At 39.5% G+C, this 24,091-nt stretch overlaps 1 protein-coding gene across 9 annotated transcripts in view; it reads right to left on the reverse strand.

The window, feature by feature from the left end:
• Window positions 1-24,091, reverse strand: part of KLHL5 (kelch like family member 5) — a 97,324-nt gene that overhangs the window by 5,723 nt on the left and 67,510 nt on the right. For all 9 annotated transcript variants that reach the window (XM_074951539.1, XM_074951535.1, XM_074951541.1 and 6 more), the window contains 5 exons: window positions 20,011-20,223; window positions 10,120-10,306; window positions 8,864-9,088; window positions 8,388-8,550; window positions 391-603 (listed from right to left, as the gene is read on the reverse strand). In XM_074951539.1, coding sequence (XP_074807640.1) covers window positions 391-603; window positions 8,388-8,550; window positions 8,864-9,088; window positions 10,120-10,306; window positions 20,011-20,223 — 1,001 coding nt within the window. The remainder of the gene's footprint in view (window positions 1-390; window positions 604-8,387; window positions 8,551-8,863; window positions 9,089-10,119; window positions 10,307-20,010; window positions 20,224-24,091) is intronic.

A 24,091-nucleotide genomic window follows, 5' to 3' on the forward strand; every position in this document is an offset into this window, starting at 1 on the left:
ACATGAAAGGATTGGACAGAAATTGAATAGTAAGTCATTTAAAAGTTACCTTATAAATGGAGAAAGTTCTCTCTCTTGTGAAAGGCCAGTTTGTATGAAACACTAGTGTTTGTAAGCATCTTGATTAAAAGTTTTTCTTAAAATGAATTCTGAATCCTTCAATGAGATTGTTAGAAAACAAAATAATTTTTCTGGATAAAGTGCAATAAGATGGTATTTTTACTCTGTTGGATATGAACCATATTATAAATAGTGTTTTGATTACATGGTATGTGTTTACATATTTACTAGTATTAAAATTATATGACCATTTTAACAGGTTCTCATTGAAGCTCTTTGTGAAAATCATGCCACACTCTTTCACCAGCACTATCCTCATCTAGGTATTACCTTTCCACACAGTCTGACAGTCTGGATGTCAAGTTTGATGCTGGAGCATCATGCCCACCAATAGCATACAGGAACCCATTCCAAGTAGTTACTCCCACACCTCCTCTTCTCTTTGACATTTGAGCACAGAGAGTCCATTTATTAGTATGAGGATCAAAACATTCCACAGATTTGAGACAAGAACTTCCATCCCGACCACCAACTGCATAAAGCCTGTAAAGAAAAGAAACCAACTGAACTCATAAAATAAATATTACAGTAACAGTATTTCCTCATTTATAGGATACTTTTTTATACATGGTTATTCAGGAAAATAAAATTAGCTAGAATGAATTTGAAGGGGTGAAGAAAAACATAACAGAGAACTAGATAATGATCTGGGCATTGGGAAGATAGCTTTTTTTCAAATAAAAATCTTTGAAATAATGATTATTAGATATTTTTAATAATATTCAATTTATCTGACCCACTTTTCACTGTTTAATCTTCATGATTGTATTTTGCCTTTTGTCTTGCATGTTATAAAAATATCTTAGGATCATAACAACATTTATTTTTTCAAACCTTTATAGAAAAAAACAATTTCAACTGGTCCTAACCGAAAAAAAAGTTTACCTCTGTTCCAAATAGCAGAATAATGATTTCAGTAAGAATTGCATAACACTGTTTTTTTCAAACTTTTCAAATGCAAAGGATGTAAGCTTCATGTGACAGATGATTGTGGCTGAGGACTCTCTCAAATTTGTTAAGAACAAAAGTTCAGAGGAATGTCTTGAAATTTCAGTGGAAGGTTCTACAACTAGGACTCAGATGGAAGTTAAGGTTTTGTTTTAATCTTTTTCTTTCAGTCATTATAAACATCTAATAACGATAATCAAGCATTTAAAATACTGTCAACACATGTGAGGTCCTTAATGAAGCACTTATGATCCATCCTATTGACATAGGTGCTCTTGAATTTTTTACCCTAAACAAAGTTGGGTGAATAGCTGATTTTTTTGTTTGCTGGCAGTTCTGGGGTAGGGTCAGGGAATCAAAAATTTTTTAGTTTGACCTGAAACTGAATGCAAAAATTGCGATACATTTTGGTGAATCAAAAAAATAATCGTTTCATGTTGAAGTCCCAACAAATATTTTTTGGGCCAAAACTACTGAATGAATTCATGTCACATTGACAAATAGTTCCCTGAATAGTCTACTGAAACTGTGTTTTTCAATGAATAAACTATTAGTCCAAACATTTCACCCAGTTCTATACCTAAATGACTTAGGAGCCCAAGCCCCATTTTCAATAGTAACTTAAGTCTTGGTTTCAAAAGCGTTTAAGCCCTGGTCTACACTAGGACTTTAGGTCGAATTTAGCAGCGTTAAATCGATGTAAACCTGCACCCGTCCACACGATGAAGCCCTTTTTTTCGACTTAAAGGGCTCTTAAAAATCGATTTCCTTACTCCACCCCTGACAAGTGGATTAGCACTTAAATCGGCCTTGCTGGGTCGAATTTGGGGTACTGTGGACACAATTCGACGGTATTGGCCTCCGGGAGCTATCCTAGAGTGCTCTATTGTGACCGCTCTGGACAGCAACAGCACTCTCAACTCAGATGCACTGGCCAGGTAGACAGGAAAAGAACCGCGACCTTTTGAATCTCATTTCCAGAGACTGCGGGAACTGTGGGATAGCTACCCACAGTGCAACACTCCGGAAGTCGACGCTTGCCTCAGTACTGTGGAAGCACTCCGCCGAGTTAATGCACTTAATGCACTTAGAGCATTTTCTGTGGGGACACACACACTCGAATATATAAAACCGATTTCTAAAAAAACCGACTTCTATAAATTCGACCTAATTTCGTAGTGTAGACATACCCTAAGAGTCTAAGTAACTTATGTGCTTTTGAAAAATTTTACCCATATGCAATAAATGTCATGGATTTAAAAAAAATTAAATACATCTTCTTCATGAAATCAGCAGTAGTTCAATCATATATACTGCAACACTAAAGGGACCAGTTAGATCATTTAGCAACTATTTAATACATTTTAGTTTTCCTCAGCACTGGTAGCATGCTATCACAATAGGCTATTGCTCCAAAACAAAGCTTCCAAATACAATTTAAAAGTTACATTATTCACCATGGAGGAAGCCCCTATTTCCTTTTTTTAGTGCAGCTCCCCCAGCATAGCAAGGTAGCATCCACTCCGGGCTGAGATAAAATTGCCTAGCCCTTCCCTTAGCAGTGGCATGCTCTCTGAAGCTCTCTGCGTTTCAGTCTGATTATAGGAGAAAGAAAGAAAAAGAAAATGAAGTTGCTACCCTGGTTTAAGAGGGAAGGAAGGACAGAGAATAAAGCTGATGGAGCTGCACTTGAAAAGGGAAAGAAAACGTAACTCCTCCACAGTGAGTAACCCCAACTTCCATGTCCCCTCTGTTTTAATTTAAACACAACTGGGTATATTATTCAGTATCAGTATAGATTTGCAGAGGGTGAACCTGCATAACATAATTTCGGTGAAGAGCCAGAATCAGTACTCCTCCAAAAAAATTAAACTAGAAAAGGGCATCTCATAATAAAATCCGAACATCCAGCATGATCTCCAGGAAACTACATACCAAAAATTGTACAGTATTTAAACTTTTGCCTAAATCCCAAGCTGGCTATTCCCCCTTGTAGAATGGGCATACTGAAGAAAGAAAGTGCTTTGTATTGAGGTTTGATATGCCTGTTTAAAACATGGTATAGTGAAATTCAAAATGACAGGGCCATATCAAAGCCCTGTTTTACCCGTTTAAAAAAAACATTCTGCCTCCAAATTTTAGCTCTTGATAATGTCCTCACATCCACTAGATGGTGTAGTTTGTCCTTTTCTAAAACACAAAGGTTTTTGGCTCACTCTAGTAACAGCTTTTCAAACTGATGAACAATTAAGGCACTACTTTAATAATGGAAGGAGAAATCCAGTATTAGATGCACTACATGACAGGTGAACACGAAGAAAAACTCAGAAAATAATAATGATGATCAGATATTGGCAACTTTCATAATATCCATGAGCAATTCACAAACAGAACTGTGGGTATGCTACATACCCAATGCTCTTATGTTGAAGGATACAACTCCAAACACTCCAGGAAGTATTCCAATGAAGAAGTCAACACATCAGTAAAAAAAGCTAGTAAATTTAATCTGTGATATTGCTCAATTCAAAAGGCATCCTGAAGTGCCATTATTCAAAATGGTTTCATTTGGTGCAGAGAATGATACAGTTTGAACAATCAAATCAGCAGGTACTATAAATGGTAACTATTATATTGTCAGCCTTTGCAAAAAATTACCATGCACATCTTTTCCTATACTAAACATGGAAATAACAGATATCTCAGATACCATTGTGAAGTAACATTTGACAAATACCAGTTTTTCAGTAGGAACCAATATACTTTCATGTTTCAAATTAATATCACTTTTCAAAACATTGTAGATCAAATAGTCCTCACTAGTCTCATTGTTTTAATTTCCTCTTAAGAATGAATACACTACAAAATAGTAGCCTACTATGCAAGTCATGTCCCAATGAAAAGTGGAGATGATTGTTCAAAGACCTTGATGAGCAAGTAACTGGAGAACATAATGAAAATGTTTTGAGAAATAGTGTAAAATAAACATTCCGAACACTGGAATTTTAACCTGTGTCTTTATTTAAATAAATTACTAAACATCCGTAGGATAACAAACTTTAGACAGTCAGTAATGTGGATTAATGAAGAATAAATCTTGACAGAGAAACTTGAGATATATGTAATATTTTGGGGGTTTTAGTAAACCATTTGACATAATATCCAATTAATTTTTACCCTCAGAATGAAATCAAACTGCCACAAATATGAAGAGTCACAGAGACTAAAAACTTGCCTAAAGGATCATAGCTACAGTAAGTGGTAAAATACTGAGATAGGAATAGGTACCTAGGCCCTGATTCAGCAATTTACTTAAGCATGTGTTTAACTTTAAACACATGAGTACCTCTATTGACATCAACGGAACTATTGATATGCTTATGTTAGGCATGTGCTTAAGTACCTTGCTGAATCAGATGTAAACTTATCTGCAATATGATACTGCAAAGAAAAAAGGTCAATGGAATTTTGGGCTGCTAATGCAGAAGCATCACATTAGGATTTGGAGCAAGGAGCTACTCTCTCTTTATACAGGTATGCATCTGAAATATTACATTCAGGTACGGGAATCTCATTACTAGAAAGACAGACAAATTGGAGAGAGTTCAGATATAAATAAATAAATAAAAATAAAATAAAATAAAAATACTGTGGGGATTGATTTGTAAGGAAAATTTAAAGAGTAAATGTGCAGCTTGGTTAAGGGCCTCTCTATACTGGGGATTACATGTATTGATGCAGCATCAGTATAATTACCTAGGTACAAATATCCCCAGTACAGACACGGCTCAAGAGACGATTAAGGAGTGTTATGATAACAACCTACAACTATTTGAAGGATGTGAACACCAAGGAGGGAAGCACCATTTTTTAAGTGCAGCACACAGACTGTAACTAGGAGTAACTGGATAAAATTAATATAGAAAAAAAATTAAGTTGTATATCAAGAAAAGCTTCCGGATAGTGATAATTATCAAACTGTCAAAAAGTCCTCCACATGAAGTGATGGAAGAAATGCTTACTATAACTGTGATTCTTCAAGATGTGATGCAGACATGTATTCCATTTAGGTATTTGCGCATCCAGCGCACTGGAGCTCGAGAAATTTGCCTAGCAGTACCCACAGAGGGGTGGCATTCGCACTTCATGGCCATAGCCCCTTCCCTGGCTATATGAGACAACGCTACCCTGACCCTCCCCCTGAAAACAATATTCCAATACAGAGGGGACAGAAGGTGGGTCATGAAATGCATGTCTGCACCACAGCTCAAAGAACCACAGTTTCAGCACAGTTATAGTAAGTAACTGTTTCTTCTTCTTCAAATAGATGCAGCCAAGTGACTCATAAGCAGTAGCCATGGTAACAAGATTCTTAGAAGGCTCCTTCATCTCCATCCTCCTGTCCAAGAGCTGATTCCTCTGTGGGACCTTAACTCAGTCTTAGTGGCCTTAATGGGACCTCCATTCAAGCCCCTGGCATCTTGGCCCTTTCCACTGTTGTGCCAGAAAACTGCATTCCTCATAGTGATAACATCTGCAAGGAGTGTGAGAGTTGAAGGTTCTGATGGCAGAGCTTCCTTACACACAATTCTGCAAAGACTAAATGACTTTATGACTGCATCCAAAATGTTTGTCTGCAGTGGTTTCTCGCTTTCATTTGAAGTAGGCAACATATTTAGCTGTGTTCTTTCCCAAGCTGCATTCATCTCTGGAGGAGCAGTGTTTCCATATTTTAGATGTCAGGCAATGGCTAGCCTTTTATCTGGACAGCACTAAATCATTTTGTGCTTCACCTTGTTTGTGTCGTATGTGGATCTCATGAAGGGTCAAGTGGTCTCTTTGCAGACAATCTCCAAATGGATAACATCCTGCATCAAGACTAAATATGAAATAGTTTTGGTTACACGGCATTGAAGAAGACTTATCTTCCCTGAATCAGAGGAAGACATGCCAATATGGCTGCCATATGCACTCTGAATGAACTAAATGCAAGCCCCAATGATGGAAAGTGCAAGTACTCCAAAATGTCCTGGATAGAGACCAGCGTTGTTTGGATTCCACAGGCTAATGCCTACACTGAAAATCACTTCCATTTCACTGAACAGGCCATCCTGGTGGAAGGTTTTCTACTTTAAGGAGGACTTGTTGGCCAGCCACAAAACACTGCTCTTCCTCCTTATTCAGCCATGCAACAGCCACACCATGAGATGCAGGGAGCTGAGCACAGGATTCAAGGTGCAGCCTTGGCTCTGAGTGAGTAAGACGGGATGGGGAGGAAGCAGTATGCGGCGGGGGGGGGGGGGGGGGGCTGAATTGACAATACGAGAAGGTTGGAGATTCCAGCACTGTCTCAGCCACATTGGTGCAATGAGAATGATCTTGGCTCAATCTGCCTTGAGCTTTATGATGTGAGCGATGATCGAGATCAGGGGAAAGGCGCACAAGACAGCCAACTGACAGCTGAGGTGGAACACATCCAACAGGGAGCCTGGACTGAAGCTCCCTTGAAAGCAGAACAGATGACATTTTGCATTGTCCCTTTTAGCAAATGGGTCAATCGCTGAGATGCCCAAAACTGTGAAGATGACCTGGAGGACACTGGTCTTCAGGGACCACTCATGACTCAGAGAAAAATATCTATTGAGAGAATCCACAAGATGATTCTGAACCCCAGGCAAGTGAATGGCTTTTCGAATAAATGTTCTCCTCAATGCAGAACTGCCCCAGACTGATCACCTCTAAGCAGAGCAACCAGAGGTGTGCTCCCCCGTCTTTGTTCACATAGTACATTGTGGTGGTATTGTCAATATGTGAACCACTGAGTTTCTAATATGATCCCAAAAAGCATGACATGCATTCTAGATGGTCTGAAGCTCTAGCATGTTGATATGGAGTGAGGCCTCCTGCTCCGAATATAGCCTCTGAACTTTCAGTGACCCCAGGTGCGCCCACCAACCCAACCAACCCGGTTGGCAAAGGCTGGACAAAGGGAATGCCTTGGCAAACATTCTCTGGACGCATCCACCACTGCAAAGAGTTCAGGACCAGTGGAGGAAGATGAACCAGTCTGTCTAGGGTGTGAAGAGTGGGACGGTAAACTGTCCTGAACCAGATTTGAAGGAGGTGAAGCTGCAATTTCACAAACTGGACCACATGTGTATAACAGACATGTGGCCCAAGAGCCTCAGACTGTCCGAACTGTCGTGCAAGGCTGAGACTGCAGACTGAGGCAAAGGTCGCAAATTGTCTGAAAACAGTTGTTCGGAAGAAACATTTTTGACGTACTGGAATCTAACAGGGCCCCAGTGAACTTGATGTTCTGAGTGGGAGCCAAGGTTGACTTCCCAGTGACTTTATGATTGGACAAACTAACCACTTTCTTAAATTCTTTCTGTTTCTACCTGTGAAAAATGTGTGTGTTTTTGCAGAGTTTTCATTAGAACCTTCAGTAAATCATCTTCCATTACCAATTTCACCTGCAAAAAGTTAGGGAGATTTTCAGCCCATGTCTTATAGGTACATTTCTCTTTAGTGCTAGTGGAGTTAATAGTCTTTAAAATAGATTATTCTACACCAATATCTACATCATCTATAGCATAGGCTAAAACTGTGCTGCACAGCTATAGATGTTATGTGGATTCTTTACTACAGACATGGACAAGTGGCAGAAATAAAAACACAATATATTTTAGAAGCCTTTTTCTACTTCTAAAAATATGGACTTGTGCAAGTCTTTGTTGGTTTAGTAAACTCTGTGCTTTCATTCTTCTAAAAACATGAGAACTTGAACATGTCTTTTTTTTTCAAAAAATAATGCTGTGACTTGAAGTATTTTGCTTTAATTAAGTCATGGTTTTGAAAATGTAGTTCTAAACTACAAAAGCCAAAGAAGAAGAAACTATTACCTGTATGTATTAAGGTTTGGTTTTGGCAAATTTGATTATTTTGCCACTTGCAGAGTTAAAAAAAGTTAATTTTCATCAATACATAGGTTCAACACTAACAGAAACTAGAACTCCAACTGGTGCCCTCAGCAAAGGTCCCAAGGACTTCATTAAATAAGGAGACAGAATTGCTTGCTTGCCTTAGAGATGGCTCCCCCTTCATAGCACTGAAGCACATTGGGGTGTGGTGGGGAAGCTTGCATATTCAATGCTGTACTTTTTCCTGTAAGAAGAGGACTTCAGTTGCCAGTGCTATCAACTAACATATTTCATGAGCAATAAATTCACTTAAAAACATTTCTAAAGCTACATTAAAAAAATTAATGTAAACAAAAATTGGACCAAATTATTTCTCAAGAAAATGCCTTTGCTTACTTTCCATTTAATACTGCTACACCAACAGTGCTCCTTGGAGTTGACATACTGGCTACAAAGTTCCATTGACGAGCCTGTGGATCCCATCTTTCTACTGTATTCAGGTAGCTCCAACCGTCATGCCCTCCTACAGCATACATAGGACCTTCCAATACAGCTACCCCTAAAAAACAGAGAAAAACTGCTTCCTGGAAAAACAAAGGGCATCACTTTCCCATTACCCCTACCAAAATGTCCACCAAAAAAGATGCACCTTTAAAATAAATACAAATCACATTCTCTTTTGGCTGCTAATATTAAATAGGTTCAATAGGTGCAAATCAATCAAAATAATTTGTCACTTTAATTTTAGCTGATTTTAGAGTTCAGATTTAGACTAGTATCAAGATCAAAACAAATGAGCTTTAAAGAGAGATTTTAACTGCTCTTAACCAATCAGAGGTTTAGAATTTTAAAAATTATGAAGTTATACATACCAAGGCCATGCCGATGTGTGGACATAGGTGGCATTACACTCCAAGTTTTTGTTTTGGGGTTGTAGCACTCCACAGTATTCAATGTTTTCAGTCCATCTCTACCACCAACAACATACAACTTATCATCTAATACTGCAACACCAAACTGTAACCTTCTCCCGTTCATATTTGCTACAGGAGTCCACATGTTGGTACGGAGTTCATATTTTTCAATGCTTGTAGCTCCTTAACAGTAATATACACAAGTTATAGTCAAAGAGAACAGTTATTTGCAGTAAGTGTTCTATTTAAATTACTAGTAGAAGGGTTGATCCTCCAAGGTGCTGAGCCCTCTGCATTTGATCCTGAAATTCACTTAAGCATATGCTTAACTTTAAACATGCAAGTAGTATTCTTGAATTAATCTGGGATTAATTGCATGCATAAAAATTAAATGCTTTGAAGGGCAAGAGCCAGAATGCTCAACATCCTTGCTGGATTAAGCCTATAAGGACCATTAAAATTTCAGGAAGTGACATAAAATGAACCTGACGGAACTATATTTCAGTATTAAGATTAACCTCATAGCATAACAAAATCTGAAGTTCTGTGAAAAAATGTCAGGTTCACATACATATATGCATTCACAGTCTATAGATATACAACTAACCTCATTTGTATAATCTGTATTAATATAACATTAAAATTAATACACAAACTAAGAATGAATGAAAATGTGTTCTAATTCCCGTGGTATTCATAACTCACTAAAATGTTTAGTTATCATCACACAGTATGAAAGCTCATAAAAATACCATTCTGAGACACCTTCATAGAATGCTTTAATAGTCAATAAGGGTATGACTTAAATATTCTGTAGCAGCTTTCACTTATTTTTGTTTGTATTCAAATCTGCATTAATATTAACATTTTTATGTATCATTTCCTTAAGTTTTTAACATTCATGTGAACAGAGGTGCTTTTCCATTCATTTGACTGAACATTTAAATGAACAGAACTGAGGCGATCCCATTATAGGTTAACAACAACCATAACTCAGCTTCCTGCACACATGTACTATTTTTATTGCTATATATGTCTATTACTGAAGTAAAAAACATCAGTAAATATTTGTGAATTTTGTACTTTATGATGTATAGCCTTTGAATGTTTTAATTTGTACCCTACATACATATCTAATAAATATATCTTTACAAAAATCTATTCAACTCATTTTCAATACACATTGTCATCAACTAATATTTGTAAACCAATACCTTTTGTTGCATCCATTCCTCCAACTGCAAACAACACTCCTACAGTAGACTTTCTAGGCTTTGTGCGAGGACTTTGTAACATGGGTCGTCTCTCTGGCAACAGATGGTATTTCATTGCTTCCATAATGAGTTTTTGACATTCGATGTCATCCTTAAAGAGGGCATTATTTTCCATGTCTGCCAGAAACTGGCAAAAATAAAATTAAACATGTTAAAGTGCTAAGTAAACGGCAATAAGTTTAAAAGAATAAAAATTATAATGGAACATTTTGTCTGAAAAATATTGCTGTCTGGTTTACAACACACACTCATCAGAATGATCACACAAATAGTATAAGTGTAAAATTAGATGAATCAATCTACAGAACACTCATATTTTGAAATATACTTAGAAAGATAGAAAAAGGGAAGGAATGAGGTTCAACTTATTCTATTTGCCACTCGATTTAACCCTGGCCATATGTATCAAGAATCACAATAATTACAGCAAAATATCTAATCTGGTGGTGTCAAAGTCATTGCAGCAAAAGTTGGACACTTCAAAGTACATTCTATTCCCGACTCTGCAAACGACCTATTCTGTGATCTTGGAAAATTCACTTTTCCTCTCCGTACCTCAGTACAGTACCTTAGAGGCTGAAATGGCAAAGTGGGAAGGAGGCAGAGGTCTATACAATGACATGTATACTAGGGCTGTTGATTAATCACAGTTAACTCGTGATTATTATCTTTATATATTATTGAAGTGCTTATTAAACCAGGTTCGCTGGGGGATGGTGACCTAAGCCCAGAGGTAAGTGGGGAAATGGGATACTGGAAGGAACGACAAGGAGGAGGGTACAAGACGGGAAGCCTCCTGATTCAGACTGAGAAAGTAGGGCAATCAGCTAGTTATCTTAGGTACATATACATGAACGCAAGAAGCCTGGGAAACAAGCAGGAAGAATTGGAAGTCCTGGCACAATCAAGAAACTATGATGTGATTTGAACAACAGAAACTTGGTAGGGCAGTTACATGACTGGAGCACTGTCATGGATGGGTATAAACTGTTCAGAAAGGAAGGAAGGAAAGGTAGAGGAGTTGCATTGTATGTAAGAGAGCAGTATGATTGCTCAGAGCTCCAGTATGAAATAGAGAAAAGCCTGTTGAGTGTCTTTGGGTTTAGAGGCGAGAGCAACCAGGGTGACGTTGTGGTGGGCGTGTGCTGTAGACCACCAGATCAGAAGGATGAGGTAGACGAGGCTTTCTTCAGACAACTAACTGAAGTTTCCAGATCACAGGCCCTGGTTCTAATGGGGGACTTCAATCACCCTGACATCTGTTGGGAGAGCAATACAGCAATGCACAGACAACCCAGGAAGTTTTTGGAGAGTGTTGGGAACAACTTCCTGGTACAAGTGCTGGAGGAACCAACTAGGAGCCATGATCCTCTTGACCTGCTGCTTACAAACAGGGAAGAATTGGTAGGGGAAGTAGAAGTGGATGGCAACCTAGGCAGCAGTGACCATGAGATAGTTGAGTTCAGGATCTTGACAAAAGGAAGAAAGGAGATTGCTTTTCTAAAGTCCAGGGTCCATATTTTGCCAGACTTTGACTTCCTTAGGGAACTAATAGGCAGGATCCCCTGGGAGGCTAATATGTGGGGACAAGGAGTCCAGGAGAGCTGGCTGTATTTTAAAGAAGCCTTATTGAGGGCGCAGGAACAAACCATCCCGATGTGCAGAAAGAATAGCAAATATGGCTGGCGACCAGCTTGGCTTAATAGTGAAATTTTCAGTGAGCTTAAACTCAAAAAGGAAGCTTACAAGAAGTGGAAATTTGGACAGATAACTAGGGAGGAGTATAAAAATATTGCTATAGCATGCAGGGGTGTAATCAGGAAGGCTAAGTCACAACTGGAGTTGCAGCTAGCAAGGGATGTGAAGGGTTTCTACAGGTATGTTAGCAACAAGAAGGTGGTCAGGGAAAGTGTGGGACCCTTACTGAATGGGGAAGGCAACATAGTGACAGATGATGTGGAAAAACCTGAAGTACTCAATGCTTTTTTTGCCTCAGTCTTCACAGACAAAGTCAGCTCCCAGACTGCTGCACTGGGCAACACAGTATGGAGAGGAGGTGAGCAGGCCTCAGTGGTGAAAGAACAGGTTAAGGACTATTTAGAAAAGCTGGACATGCACAAGTCTATGGGTCCAGATCTAATACATCCAAGGGTGCTGAGGGAGTTAGCTTATGTGATTGCAGAGCCATTGGCCATTATCTTTGAAAATTCGTGGCAATCCAGGGAGGTCCCTGACTATTGGAAAAAGGCAAATATAGCACCCATATTTAAAAAAAGGGAAGAAAGAGAACCCGGGGAACTATAGTCCCCAGCAAAAACATGGAGCAGGTCCTCAAGGAATCCATTTTGAAGCACTTGGAGGAGTGTAAGGTGATCAGGAACAGTCAGCATGGATTCACCAAGGGCAAGTCATGCCTGACCAACCTGATTGCCTTCTATGAGGAGATAACTGGCTCTGTGGATATGGGGAAAAGAGGTGGATGTGATATATCTTGACTTTAGCAAAGCTTTTGATACCGTCTCCCTCAGTATTCTTGCCAGCAAGTTAAAGTAGTATGGATTGGATGAATGGACTATACAGTGGATAGAAAGCTGGCTAGACTGTCGGGCTCAATGGGTAGTGATCAATGGCTTGATGTCTAGTTGGCAGCTAGTCCACTCAAGTGGAGTGCCCCAGGCGTTGGTCCAGGGGCTGGTTTTGTTCAACATCTTTATTAATGATCTGGATGATGGGATGAATTGCATGAATTGGAGGGTAGGGATAGGGTCCAGAGTGACCTAGACAAATTGGAGGATTGGGCCAAAAGAAATCTGATGAGGTTCAACAAGGACATGTGCAGAGTCCTGCATTTAGGAAGGAAGAATCCCATGCACCGCTACAGGCTGGGGACTGACAGGCTAAGCAGCAGTTCTGCAGAGAAGGACCTGGGGAATACAGTGGATGAGAAGCTGGATATGAGTCAGCAGTGTGCCCTTGTTGCCAAGAAGGCCAACGGCATATTGGGCTGTATTAGTAGGAGCATTGCCAGCAGATCAAGGGAAGTGATTATTCCCCTCTATTCAGCACTGGTGAGGCCACACCTGGAGTACTGCATCCAGTTTTGGTCCCCCCCACTACAGAAAGGAGGTGGACAAATTGGAGAGAGTCCAGTGGAGGGCAACAAAAATTATTAGGGGGCTTGGGTACATGACTTACAAGGAGAGGCCGAAGGAACTGGGGTTATTTAGTCTGCAGAAGAGAAGAATGAGGGGGAATTTGATAGCAACTTTTAACTACCTAAAGGGGAGTTCCAAAGAGGATGGAGCTAGGCTGTTCTCAGTGGTGGCAGATGACAGAACAAGAAGCAATGGTCTCAAGTTGCAGTGGGGGAGGTCTAGGTTGGATATTAGGAAACACTATTTCACTAGCAGGGTGGTGAAGCACTGGAATAGGTTACCTACGGAGGTGGTGGAATCTCCATCCTCAGAGGTTTTTAAGGCCTGGCTTGACAAAGCCCTGGCTGGGATGATTTAGTTGGTGTTGGTCCTGCTTTGAGCAGGGGATTGGACTAGATGACTTACTGAGGTCTCTTCCAACCCTAATATTCTATGATTCTAAGGCTTGGACCTACGAAAATAATTCCATGATAACTAAAAATATAAGCAGTCTAAGGCTGTTTTTGACTAAAAAAACCCAAACTCTGTTCTGTGACCAAGTCCACTGTATTGCAATTCATTGTAAATTAAATATTCCCCACTGAAACCTTTGTCTTGACTCACATATTTTACAAATGCTAACAATTTAATAGAATGCATTATAATAATTATAATTTAATTATAATGAATTCTGATTTTAGGTTTTAACCGACCAACACTGATAAAACCACCAAAGTTAAAGAAAAAAATCTGCGTGTATCCAATAAAAATCTGCAAAACACAGGAAATAGTTACTTGTATCTAAGGGCTTGTCTAAATGGAGCAGTAATATGGATTATGGGAGCATGACTTCGAAAGCACACTTATGTGTTATTCATTAATTGGTCCATGCAGACCCTATTGGAGTGCACCAAAGGTTCTCTAGTGCGCTTTAAAGTAGTGCTGTTCGAAAGAGTACTATGTTAAAGTGCTCTAGAGAACATCACAAAGAGATTACTTATTACAGTATATATATTATACTATACAATATAATATACCTTACTCATTCCAGTATATACTAAGAGAAAGCCCTGAAAAACCCTGATTTTTGACATCTACATAAAAACGCAAAAATTGCTAAAAATAAACCCTGAAAAATGCAATTAATAAACCCCAAAAAACAAAAGCCCTAATTATAAATTACAGTTTTCTGAGGGGTTTGGTTATTTATGTAGATCCTTGCACCAAATTTCAAAGACATTTATAATTGAGCAGTTACAAATGGTGCTTTAACATTATAAGCACAGCTGAAAAACAGATTCAGTAAAAGGTATAATGTTTGCATACTTTGGAACAAATTTTTTTGCAGTAATTTAAACAGAAAATTCTGAAGTACTAGGAGCTTCTGAAGAAAAGAAAGCTGAATCTCTCAGTTAGGAATGTGATTAATCAACTTTTTCAGAATATGATCAAAGATCAGATACTAGCCCCAGAACCTGGTAAATACATAATACAAATAAAAACAAACAACCATGTCACAAGCCTTTGCAACAGCAACAAGATTTTCCAGATGTCTAGGATGCTGCTTCTGTCAATAAACGGGGATGCCAGAATGTACAATGGTAGCTTCAAAGAAATCTTTATAAATAAAACTGATGAAACAGAGGTTCCACTACAAGTTTTACTGCCATTAGCTCTACAGTCCTATAACATTCTTCATCTTCAATGCTTAGCCAGATAGTCGGCGATAGCCATTTGGTCCACTCCTGTGCAACCGCAAAGGCTTGATGGCTTGAGAGTCCACCATCAGAACAGACTTGATAACCCCATGTATTAGGGGGTCTCCACTCCTCAATTGGTAGAATTTTATTTATTGTAATTTTATGTTACAAGCCACCCGGAGAACGGCATACGCTGGAACGACCTGTGGTATCCTTGCAACATGTCTGAAAAGCGTAAGGCACCTCCTGCGGACAATAGCCCCAGTAGCCTGTAGACCCAAACAACCACAAACATCTGCATTACAGATGAAGTCATGCCACTTTATGCCCAGTATACGAAGTTGACATTTTGTGTGGGAAGCCTCCAGCTTTGTCCAGTCTGCGCAGCATAGTGTCCATGTTTCACAGTTGTATAACAGTATGGGAAGGATACAGCTAGAATGGTTGTCATACTAAGATGTTGTTACGTCATACATATCCATTGTAAATGGCCCATGGCAGACGCTGCGATGCCAATCCGATGGAGAACCTCCGTGTGAGAGCTGGAGAAGCTAGCAAGTATAAAACCCAGAAACTGATTCAACAGTTTCGTTGTTCAAAGAGATTGGACTCGCAGGTAGACCTGGTCCTAGATTTTGCAGTTTGGTCTCCATGCTTCATAGTCAAAGACAAATCTTAGCTGACTCCTCCTCCATATGCTGGAGAGCCTCACGAACCTGTGGAGGCTCCGTACTAAAAGATCATCATCATCAGTGTAGTCAAGGTCTGTGAGCGAGAGATCTCCGATCTTAATACCTATGAATCTGATGGAATGCTACATTATGAAATCCCCTGACCAACAGAAGAGTGCAGGGGCCAGAACTCAGCCCTGCCTAACACCAGATACTGATTTTAAAAACGCTGACATCCAGTTCCCCAGACAAACACGGGCAACGGGTCCATTATGCAGCTCTCTAATCAAGTCCAGCAGAGTAGTAGAGACACCTACGCCCTTTAAGGCCTTCCATAACGAGATACAGTCTACTGAATCAAATGCAGCCTTAACATCAACACATGCTATGTGCAGGGGCTTCCTGAACTCACAATGTATCTCTGACAACAAGCGAAGGGCTAAAATGGCATCTAATGTGGACCTGTTCCTCAAAGCCTGACTGTTGGGGACGACAGTTCCGATGTGGCAAAGGAGCAGGCATTCCAGCAAAACATGCACTAACACCTTCCCTGGAACGGAAAGCAAGTTGACCAGCCTGTAGCTCTTACATTCACTGCACGGTCCCTTGCCCTTATAGAGTGAGATCACAATACCATCCTTCCAGGAGGTTGGCAGGGTTCCAGTTCTCCACCCCAGACAAAAGATGGCCAGAAGTGATTCTGCTACAGGATCAATAGCACATTTTAGCAGCTCTGAGGGGATGCCATCAGCACCAACTGCATGTCCATTTTTCAGTCTAGAGATGGCACACTTCACTTCATTCAATGTTGGTGCATCAGTACAAATGTCTGGATCCAAAACCACAGTGACTGCCAGATCATCCAGCTCTGAACAAGTGGCAGCTGGAAGATGGTTCAAGACACTGTGATAATGTTCCACCCAACGTGAGAGAATGTCATCATTCGATTTACATGGATGGCCGTGGCTGTCATTCAGGATACCATTTGTACTGACTACCTCTTGACTGCTGAAGTTGCAAATGGCATGGAATGCTGGCTTCAAGTTGCTCCTGACTAAGCCAAATTCAACATCATCCACCACTTAGTTATAATATGCCTTACAATCATGGAGTGCCAGGGTATAAAATTTTTGCTTCAGCTGATTATGAGTGTGTTTATCACCACACTGGCACTCTGTAGCCTTCAATTTAATTATCTGGAAGGCCTCCTTCGATAGCCATGGTCAGCCTGCTGGATGTCTATAGCCATAGTCTATAGTCTGCTCAGTAGAAGTGAACAGGGACCAGGCAAACTCCATGTCATCTGGCAGATTAGCTAGAGCCGAGAATCTGTTGCTGACATCAATATAAAACCTGTTGGCTAAACCTGGCACAATGAGTGCGTCGATGTCAAACTTCATCATCATCACAGAGGGCTTACCTGCTCGCTGGAGCATCAACATCATACAGGTGACCACTAGATGATGATCTGTGTTCACTGTGCATTCCACACCATGACAAACTCTACAGGAGGTGAAGATACGCCTATCACATGTCATAATGTGGTCCAACTCCTTTTGAGTGACGCCACCATGAGAGATCCATGACATCTGGTGTATGTGTTGCCACTTGAACCATGACCCAAGAATGGAAAGATTCTGGGAGGCTCAGAATGTAAGCAAGCGGCAAGAGTTATCATTGGGTGTGCCTGAACCACAAAGACCAATGACCTGTTCAAACCCAGTTCGCAGGCAGCCAGTCACTGCATTTAGGTCACTCAAGATCACAAGATCATCATGTGGAAGGACTGTGCATACTAGATGTTCCAATTGATCGTAGAAATGATCTTTAACTGAGTCAACAGATTCCTCTATTACTATGACAGTGAAGTAACAGTGTCGATGTTTAAGAGGTGCAGTTAGTAAACGATGAGAGACAGATATCCAGGTTGTCAGGAAGGACTTGGCTTCGTATTGCAGTAGTACTGCTACACCATATAAATGGTTGGGGCTGCCAGAATACAGAAGGAAAGAATCTTCCACCTCATGATGTCCGTGATCTATCAGCCTTGTTTCTGTTAATCCTCGGATTGATATACCAAGATGGTCCATTTCGCGTGAGACAGCGACCTGATGACCATGCCTGTGAAGAGTTGCAACATTCCAAGTTGCAATTTTGGTGGACTGTTGGAGATCCCAGATACAATTGGATGCATTGTCACAATGTATTCCAGATGTGCCTGCCGACATCAGAGGAGCTTTTTCACAAACCCGTCATGTTTGCACCGAGGGGAGATGGCACCGAGAAGGCATCTACAGTTGAAAGTAAGGCAGGGGCTTTAACCCTGATGCTGAGTACTAGGTTATTCGTGGTCAAAAAAACAAGAGCCAACGATTATCCTGAGAAATATCTCATCCCACCGGGATGAGACGGAGGTGCAGTAACGCAACCCTATTCCTAGTCTACCAATACTGGCTTCACGCTGTGCGACCTGAGCCATTGAGACTTTCCCAGCGACTTCCTTTGCCTAGGGTACCTAGGTGCAGCTGCTGTCCTGCATCTTTGCTGCCTGTGTTAGCCATCATTTTCAGGGTTCATGTTGGATCTGTCCACCTTGCATAATGCCCAAGGCGATATTTCGGACAAGCCTTCATCATTGATGGCATAGCTCCATCGAGCAATCCCCTACTTCAGATGCTCTATAATTTTTTTAAGTTTGTGAGTTTAAGTCCTCACATCTCTACTTATAACATTATGGCTTTTAGTGAGCCCTCCAATTTTCTGTCTCCTTTCTTCCAAACAGCTTTGAACCTTCTACCATAAAATTGGAAACAGTTTCATTATATTTTACTGTGTTTGCTATGTCACATTGCCCATTGCTGTGTGATCATGTAACAAAACACCATACTATAACACACCCTCATGGGTCAGAGTTAAGGCTGTTGTTGCAATTTAACTCAATTTCCTGATTTGTGTGTGATTAACATTCATTTTAAAAATACATCAATTTTATTTTTTGAAGAATCTGAAAAAATGGAATAAATGAAAAAGGTGATAGAAATGTAGAATCATAAATGCCAGCATACATCTGCAAAAGATGGAAGAAAAGTGAGACACACAATAGTGGTTGCAATCAAGTATTGTTTTGGTGTTTTTCCCTTAACATTTACTGTCCAATTAGTACTGATCAGGCCCAATTTCTCTTGATTTTATATTTATTTACTAATTTCTGTAGGTTCTATTTCCAAGGACTCTAGATGTTTCAATTACAGTGGATTAAAAGACAAGAACAATATAAAAACAGTTAAACATATGCTGAACAAAATAAGTAAGCCTTGAATTATTTCCTGAAGGTCAATGGACTCTGACCTTAATATGTTTCTAAAGAAAGTGAATTACAAGTTCAGGGACTCACAGCTGAGCAAGTTCTGCCACTGGTTACGGAGTACTCAAATGTAAGTATCAAAAGCAAATGCCTTCTAGCCAATCCAGCTAATGATCATAAAGAGGACACAGGGTGAATACAATGGGGTCAAAGATCGAGTGCTTTAAAGATAATCGTTAAGAGATTGAAGAAGGTCATAGTTCCTAGCTGTAGATTCGTGAATTTTACTTGTACTGTATATGGCTTTTATGAGCCTTTGACATAGTTTTCCCATCTATAAAATGGAGATAATTCTTACTCTACTTTACAGGGGTGTTGCAGGTGTTCAGTCTGTAAAGCCCTTTGACATTATATAAAGTGCTAAATATTATTAATGAAATCAATAAGAGCAGTTATTTTAATGAGCCTAGTGCAGGTGGCACTCTCATCCATTCAAATACAAAACTGACCATAGATCTTCCCCAACTGCATGTAAAAAGGGTGCAGAAGGTAATGTTGTTTAGCGAAAAAGCACGTAAAAGGCTGGCTGTCTAGTTTATTAGGCATTTGAAACTAAAGTAAAATGTAAAAATATATTTAATGATACTGACTGATCTTTATTTAATGATACTCCCTTGTAAAGTGCTTTAAGATCTACTGACAAAAAGCACTATAAGAAACCTAGGTATTGTTATTATTTAAAGCCTTTTGCCTCTAACAATTCCCTCACTATGGAATCCTGACTGATATCCGATTCACATTGTGGCACACTGCAATTCAACTGCAGAAAAGACACTGACCGTATCATGCACAGATACTCTGTACATTTATTTACTCATTTATTTACCTCTATTTTTAAGAAACCAAAATCACTACTAGTTGGAGGAACTTCCACATAGACAGTATTAAGTATGTCCCCTAAAAAATACTGATGTTATCCATGGGAAGAAAGAGCAAATGGTTTTATATTTGTAATAATTTACCTGTGGAGCAAGCAGAGGCAGCCTAATGTAAGCCAACAGCTTACTAAGTTCTTTCCTTCTCTGTTCCAAATCATGTCGAACCCAAGTAAGCAGTGCATTCAGTATAGTTTCTTCATTAGGAATATTCATATCGTCACTTGCCAAAAGCTTTGCAATTTCAGCAGCTGGCAATAATAAAAACTCCTGATTTCTAATTACCTCCATGAAATTCTCCTGAAAAAGAAAAAAGTATTTTCAATATGAACACTGAAGACCTTTGGATAGGTCACTATTGTTATCCACTACTGAAAGCTGTAGAAACACAATGTATTGAGATGCAGATTTTGCTGAGTAGAGAGTACAGCATATTCCAGTACTGGGCATGTTTGTAATGGTCTTCATTATAGTTAGATTGGTTTGTGACAAATAAAATTTCCAATGACTAAAGGAACAGGAAAACAGTTCTAACTAACTTTCAGTAGGTTATTTTAAATTGTTTTTATTGTTTTGTAAGTCAAACACAGCTGAATAAGGTATATAGATAGCAGAATGAAGATGTAAAGGATTCACAGTACTGCACCAAGCTACAAATTTATTTTTTTAATCAACAATTACTTTTTTGATAGAAGGGAAGATGTGGAGAATTGAAACCTATCATTTCTAGTAGCCTGTCCTCATTTCAAGGTAGGAAGAAACACAGTATAAAATGTTTCCGACCATAAGTGCACATTATTTAAAAATACCAGGATTTTTAGAAGATTTTGTGGAAGCTTTATTAAACTCAAGTGCAAGTGGCAACCCCCACACCCAAAAAACTAGAAGAGCAATAAGAAGCTTATCACAAATATATTTTGCCAAACTTGAATGTTTTCTCTAATAGTACTGAAAAGGGCAAGATCACAGATACTCCATGCTCCTTTGCAGGGGAACAAAAAGAAGACATAAGGTGGAAAGAATCTCCGAGTCAAAATAAGTACATCGACACTGCAATGGAAGACCGTGGCACAGCCGTGGCTTGCCCAGGTCAGCTGACTTGAACTTGTGGGGCTTTGGCTGTGGGGCTTTAAAATTGCAGTGTAGATGTTTGGGCTAGGGCTCAGGCTGGAGCTAGGGCAAGCTCAAATGTCTACACTGCAATTTTATAGTCGCACAGCCCAAGCCAGCTGACATGGGCTCAGACTTGGTGCCGCAGGTTTTTTATTGAAGTGTAGATGTACTCAATGTGGTCTGCTCCTGGAACAGCACATTTATATATTTCCTTTTGCTCGGAGATTGTAGTAACTTCATGATCAAGTCCAAAATTAGCAGACATAATGTAGCTGAATATTAGAAAAACATTTGAATTAATCTCTACAATAATCTTACTCTCAAAATTAATTGAAATTGGTTTGGATATCGAAACACATGTAGACTGAAAACTGGCTGAAATACTTTTTGTTTTTTTAAGGGTAAAAATAAAAGCCAAAACATCCACAGGGGTGGGTGTGTTCTATAAGGGGACTGTGCAGGGATAAGACCAGCCCTATTTAATATCTTCATTAATTATCTAAAAGAAGTAAGCTACATGTTAGTGAAATTCAAAGAAAATACTAAATTGGAAAGACCTTCAACTTGGAAAAATGCAAGTTAATATCTCAGAGGAAAAATAATTCAATAACTCAAAAACACAGATTTAATAACAGACAAAAATCCGGGAGCCATAGAGAGAAATACTGATGAAAATGGCATTGCAAATCAGATATGAATTTGCAATACAAAATGGCAATAACAATGTCCATTACAGTTTTGGATTGCATAAGCACTGGGCATATCATCACAGAGGAGGGAGATGACATTCTTTTTTTTTTAAATGGCTCTGGCAATACATTGAGTATTGCATTCAGTTCTGTGCATCTCATTACCAGAAAGATATTGACAAATTAAGGGAGAGAAGAGGAAGAAAACCTACAAAGGTTGGATGGATTGACTTATAAGGAAAGATTTAACAAGTCGAGTATGTATTAGTGTGACTAAAAGATATAAAAGAGGACAAGGCACATGACAGTCTACAAATATATTGGTTAGTCTCTAGGGTGCCACAAGTACTCCTTTTCTTTTTACAAATATCTAGTTACATTTTTAAACAAGCGTCTTCATGTTTTCTCCCTTGTTGCCTCTCACATTTGGGAGGTGCTCCCCATAAATGTCCATAAAGCTGCCTCATTATCCATGTTCAAAACCCTCCACTCTGCCATGATGCCAAAAAAAACTTAACGATTGGGATGCTGTCAAGTGGAGACAACTTCCTATCACGTTGACGAATATTGTCTCATTGTTTCCTTGTAGTCCCCTGTTCGTCTGTATCCATCTGTTGTCTCTTATCTTACACTAAGGGTATGTCTACACTACAGCGGCGCAGCTACGGCACACCTTTCTGGTTGCTACTTATGCGCTGAGTCTGCTTCTCCATCCCTCTCCAAGCCTCTGTTTCTGAGTTCTTCTACTCATAAATAGTATTGATCTCTGCTGCTGCTCATGAATTATCAAGTAGCAGAAAGCTGAACTTGAACCAATTCTTGTAATGTTTTTGCACTTTCCATGTGCTTCTGAAGACCAACAATAAAAACTGACATGACTGTTCTCTTTTCACTCTGCTTTAAAGCTTGAAAAAGCTCTGAGCAGCAGCTGCAGCAGAGATTCTAGAGCTGTCTTCTTGCACATTTGGACAACACTGGTTTATAATCACTTCATGTTCAGAAGGTTTTCCTTGTAACTTGAAAGGCTAGCAACTTAAAACAAAAATTAACAAAATTAAAGCTTGGATGCTGCAGAAGTTGATGGCACCTGCCTGGGAAAGTTTCCAATTCACCATAGGCAAGTGAATTTTTCAAGCCCTGAAAGAAATACAAGCCATTTTCCTCTTGTCTGAAAACACGCATTTCCCTTTGGGTCGCATTTTTTGAAAGGGAAAAAAAGCTAAATATTTCACTGAATAACTGTCAACTGCACACAATCAACTGTTCTCAAATGAGCTAGAAGAGAATAAAAATTGATTTTTTTCCTTGATGGACTGAGGATAATTAGAGGCCACATAGGTCATTGGACAGGTCACAAGACTGAAAGTCTGGAATTCTGGATTCTCTTCCCAGCTTTGCCATTCAGTAGCTACAAGACCCTTCCCTTAACTTTTCTATCACCATTTTACAGATGGGAAACTGAGGTACAATTACACTGACCCTCTTTTATAAAGCACTTCAGGATCTACAGATGAAGATACTAAGTATTGTTACTACAAAGCAATCACCACACAATGAAAGATTTTCTTAAGTTAAAAAAATAATGTTGATCTTCAAATAATTAATGTGGCACCTTAGAGACTAACCAATTTATTTGAGCATAAGCTTTCGTGAGCTACAGCTCACTTCATCGGATGCATACTGTGGAAAGTACAGAAGACGTTTTTATACACACAAACCATGAAAAAATGGGTGATTATCACTACAAAAGGTTTTCTCTCCCCCACCCCATTCTCCTGCTGGTAATAGCTTATGTAAAGTGATCACTCTCCTTACAATGTGTATGATAATCAAGGTGGGCCATTTCCAGCACAAATCCAGGTTTTCTCCCCACCCCCCCTCCCTCCAAAACACACACACAAACCCACTCTCCTCTCAACTTTCATGTCTGTAATCGCGTGACCAGAGAGATTGAAGTGTTCTCCAACTGGTTTATGAATGTTATAATTCTTGACATCTGATTTGTGTCCATTTATTCTTTTATGTAGAGACTGTCCAGTTTGACCAATGTACATGGCAGAGGGGCATTGCTGGCACATGATGGCATATATCACATTGGTGGATGTGCAGGTGAACAAGCCTCTGATGGTGTGGCTGATGTTATTAGGCCCTGCGATGGCGTCCCCTGAATAGATATGTGGGCACAGTTGGCAACGGGCTTTGTTGCAAGGATAGGTTCCTGGGTTAGTAGTTCTGTTGTGTGGTATGTGGTTGGTGGTGAGTATTTGCTTCAGGTTGGGGGGCTGTCTGTAGGCAAGGACTGGCCTGTCTCCCAAGATTTGTGAGAGTGTTGGGTCATCCTTCAGGATAGGTTGTAGATCCTTAAT

This window comes from Natator depressus, chromosome 4, assembly GCF_965152275.1.
Source record: "Natator depressus isolate rNatDep1 chromosome 4, rNatDep2.hap1, whole genome shotgun sequence".
Classification (NCBI taxonomy): domain Eukaryota; kingdom Metazoa; phylum Chordata; order Testudines; family Cheloniidae; genus Natator; species Natator depressus.